A 4,202-nucleotide genomic window follows, 5' to 3' on the forward strand; every position below is an offset into this window, starting at 1 on the left:
TTGCCCGCGGTGGTTATTGAAGTCGTGGTTTCGTGGAAGAAACCGTTGTTGTGCATCATCTTTCAACGCTCCAATACCTGATAAGGACCAAACCTGTTTAGGCTTTTTGGGAATTTAACTTCAATGAACCTGAAAGTGTTCATAGTAGAAACATCTGTTGTGTTGGTAGAATGTGGAAAGACCCACCTCATTGGTTAATATTCCCTGTAGTACAAACATCTGTTGGGTTGGTAGAATGTGTAAAGACCCACCTCATTGGTTAATATTCCCTGTAGTAGAAACATCTGTTGGGTTGGTAGAATGTGGAAAGACCCACCTCATTGGTTAATATTCCCTGTAGTAGAAACATCTGTTGGGTTGGTAGAATGTGTAAAGACCCACCTCATTGGTTAATATTCCCTGTAGTAGAAACATCTGCTGGGTTGGTAGAATGTGGAAAGACCCACCTCATTGGTTAATATTCCCTGTAGTAGAAACATCTGTTGGGTTGGTAGAATGTGTAAAGACCCACCTCATTGGTTAATATTCACTGTAGTAGAAACATCTGTTGGGTTGGTAGAATGTGTAAAGACCCACCTCATTGGTTAATATTCCCTGTAGTAGAAACATCTGTTGGTTGGTAGAATGTGTAAAGACCCACCTCATTGGTTAATATTCACTGTAGTAGAAACATCTGTTGGGTTGGTAGAATGTGGAAGTAGGTTTTAAATTCATACTTATTACAAATCTGCAGTTGTCTGACTATTATATTATTATTTAATGAAAGAAATGTGAAAATGCACTTTTTGTCTGGAAATAAAATAAACATTTATCTGCGTTAACCACTCCAGTCAACAGATGGCGATATGCGTTTTTCAGGCGATGCTATCAGAGTGACGTATAATGTAGTGGACGGGACGCTTCTTCAACAACATCTCGTCAGCCACCTCGGTAGCTTCCTAGCGGAAACGTTCAAGCTGTTCAGACTGCTTCGGTCTATATTTACTTCTGTTTTTGGAACATAATTCTGTCTTTTAACTAGTTTCCCCATTTCATGTCATATTTCCGTTTAGTCAGGTAACGGTAGCTGGCTTGATAAATGAGCCTATCACTAGGCTAGTCGCTAACTAGCTAGGTTAGCTGGCTAACATCCCCGACCATGAGCTCAGCAAGCTGCTGCCCTCCTGCTAAAAAAGAGGTCTGCTGGAAGGAGAAAGAAGGTATTTGGCTGAACGTTGTCGTGAAAGAGGAGAATGAAGAGGAGGATGTCACAGTAAACGAAGAAGTAGAGGGTGAGGCTGTTACACAGAAAGAAGAGGAAGAAAACGATTATACTTTTTTTGGAGTGAATGAAGGAGAGATAACTGTCATATTGAAGGAGGAGGAGAGGGAAGAAGAGGAGGAGACAGAAGATCTGAGTAACACCAGTAAGTCCTGTCTTGAAAATAGTTGTTGAACTGATACGTGGTTTTAAAACGGCATTCTACTCTAGTTCTGAGCTTAAATGCTGTGTTTTAATGTAGGAATTGATAAAGCTACACTGTAAGATGTGAATAGCATCAAGAAGCTGGTCAACAACAAAACTTTAACAATGGATTTGCACCCAAAATCACAACTTAAATGTCTCACGGAATGGACTTGCCTTCATTCAATACTGCAATTCCTGGAGGCGATTTCCAGCCCACCGTTGACTGCGGTCAAGTGAGCCGACTGTCGCAAAACGCGGTCAGGCCATCTGCTCGTCGGTTTCTTCCTGAATTTGCGTGCGCGAATACACTTTACGGAATGGCGTTTTTTTCAGGTAGGGAAACTGAGTTGAATGGACTCATGCACAGGTAGTCGAGATGATGGCTACAAATCATTACAAGCAAACCGTTTGAAGCACACTTATTCAATCTTCCATCATAAAAATGATACCAAATCGTTTATTTAATTTCCGCGTTATCATAAAGTACTTAATCATTGCTAGAGTGTCAAGCGTAGGCTGGACTGGTGTAAACGCTACAACATACAATGACATTCTAGACCATTCTATAGGCCTCTCTGACTAAGAACCACACAGAGACCTGCATTTTGTAGTGGCTTTAATAACACTTGTGAAAAGTGACTTTAGGTGATTGAGGGATATAGTCTAGATTAAACATCATAGGAAGTTTTATCATGTGGAGGTTTCATTCAGGTCTCTGTTTAATTAAATCATCTGTTTGTCTTGGACAGGAGAGAGACCAGACTCTCCTTCTGACAGCAGGAAGAGTCCTTCAGGGAAACCAGACCCGAGACGTCCAAACCAGCAGGACGACATCACTGCTCCCAGTGTGGAAAGAGTTTTACCCAGTTAGGGAGCCTGAGAACACATAAGAGAATACACACTGGAGAGAAGCCTTACCACTGTTCCCAATGTGGAATGACGTTTACCCAGTTAGGGAGCCTGAGAACACATAAGAGAATACACACTGGAGAGAAGCCTTACGACTGTTCCCAATGTGGAATGACGTTTTCCCAGTTAGGGAGCCTGCAAACGCATGAGAGGGGACACACAGGGGAAAAGCTTTTCCAATGTTCCCATTGTGGAAAGAGTTTTGGCCAGGTAGGAAACCTGAACAAGCATGAGAGGACACACACAGGTAAGAAGATGTACCGCTGCTCCCAGTGTGGAGAGAGATTTACCCGGTTAAGGTACCTGAAAGAGCATGAAGGAATACATACAAATACACAGGAGGAGAAGACATACCACTGCTCTCATTGTGGAAAGACCTTTTCCCAGTCAGAGAACCTGAAAACACATGAGAGAATCGAGAGGCTGTGTTCTGACTTGTGTTTTTGACTGAGAATGTGTGTGTTTGTTTGGGCTGTCAGACTTGAGTTCACTTTGTGTAATGTTAGTGCACTATTTTTAATTGTGATTAATCCATTGTCTGAAAGGGTTAAAAACACACTGAAAACATCCAGAATACATCCTATATACAGCTACAATCTACAATGCCATGTAAACACAAGATGACATTGAGGTTAAATAAAGTGTGATTTATCAATGGAACATATTTTGACACGTCCACTGTGTGTCTCTGTAGAGTCATAATATCCATAACAACTAGAGGTCAAACAGGGAGATGGTTCCATTCATTTTCCCCACAGGGCTGTGTTTTGTTTAGACTCACCCTGGTGTGATGTTTTGATAACCATGTAAACCTCTCTGGGACAAGGTGACTGAGGACACAGTGTGTTGTGAATTTATTGTCATGTTTTTAAAATGGTACAAATGCCTTTATTTTAGCTGGACCCCAGGAAGAGTAGCTGCTGCCTTGGCAGGAACGAATGGGGATCCATATTAAACCCCAGGAAGAGTAGCTGCTGCCTTGGCAGGAACTAATGGGGATCCATAATAAACCCCTGGAAGAGTAGCTGCTGCCTTGGCAGAAACTAATGGGGATCCATAATAAACCCCCAGGAAGAGTAGCTGCTGCCTTGGCAGGAACTAATGGGGATCTATAATAAACCCCAGGAAGAGTAGATGCTGCCTTGGCAGGAACTAATGGGGATGTCTCTCTCTACTCTCGGATTTGAAAATGCTAATTAGCATCAAAGTAGACAACATGCAAGCCTACAAATCCCTGCAAGCTCCTGCAATTCATCTCTAGCCAACACATTTCACAGAACAGTTCATAGAATTGTCCATTGAAATAAATGTTGACCATTTAATCGTTGCTACTTTAATGTATAATAATCAACTTTCATGAAATTAATGAAAAATAAACTTTTGGTTCCTCAACTGCGTTGCCCCTCCAGTCAGCAGATGGCGATGTGCGTCTTTTAGGTTCAGGCGACGCTGCCAGTGTGACGTATAATCTAGTGGACGGGACGCTCCTTCAACAACAACAGTTAGACACCTCGGTAGCTTTATAGCAAACATAGCTACAACATTCACTCTCTTTACACTGTTTTGGTGTATGTTAGTCGCTGTGTATTAAACACACTTCTGTCGTATGTACGTGTTGGCCCATTTAATTATATATTTACGTTGTTTGTCAGCTAGCTGGTTTGCTAAATTAGCTTAGAACTAGGCTAGTTGCTAATGCTAGCTAGCGAAAATCTCCGACCATGAGTTCACTAAGCTGCTCTCCCCCTGCTAAAGAAGAGGAGGTCTTCTGGACGGAGAAAGAAGCTCTCCTGAAAGAGGAGGAGGAAGAGAAGGATGTTACAATACAAAAACAAGTAGAGGGTGA

At 42.0% G+C, this 4,202-nt stretch overlaps 1 protein-coding gene across 1 annotated transcript; it reads left to right on the forward strand.

The window, feature by feature from the left end:
* The first annotated feature begins 844 nt into the window (after positions 1 to 844).
* Positions 845 to 3,020, forward strand: LOC116364641 (histone H3.v1-like). The gene is made up of 2 exons (XM_031817674.1): positions 845 to 1,406; positions 2,197 to 3,020. The coding sequence occupies exons 1-2, from the start codon at positions 1,139 to 1,141 to the stop codon at positions 2,316 to 2,318; spliced, it is 390 nt and encodes a 129-aa protein (XP_031673534.1). The 5' UTR covers positions 845 to 1,138; the 3' UTR covers positions 2,319 to 3,020.
* The last annotated feature ends 1,182 nt before the right edge of the window (positions 3,021 to 4,202 follow it).

Source organism: Oncorhynchus kisutch, unplaced genomic scaffold, assembly GCF_002021735.2.
Source record: "Oncorhynchus kisutch isolate 150728-3 unplaced genomic scaffold, Okis_V2 scaffold1118, whole genome shotgun sequence".
Taxonomy (NCBI): domain Eukaryota; kingdom Metazoa; phylum Chordata; class Actinopteri; order Salmoniformes; family Salmonidae; genus Oncorhynchus; species Oncorhynchus kisutch.

Bases quoted from the DNA above. Each gene is read 5' to 3' on its own strand.
- LOC116364641 (XM_031817674.1), top strand. From the start codon at position 1,139: ATGAGCTCAGCAAGCTGCTGCCCTCCTGCTAAAAAAGAGGTCTGCTGG. The intron at 1,407-2,196 runs GTAAGTCCTGTC...TGTCTTGGACAG, and splicing joins AGAAGATCTGAGTAACACCA to GAGAGAGACCAGACTCTCCT.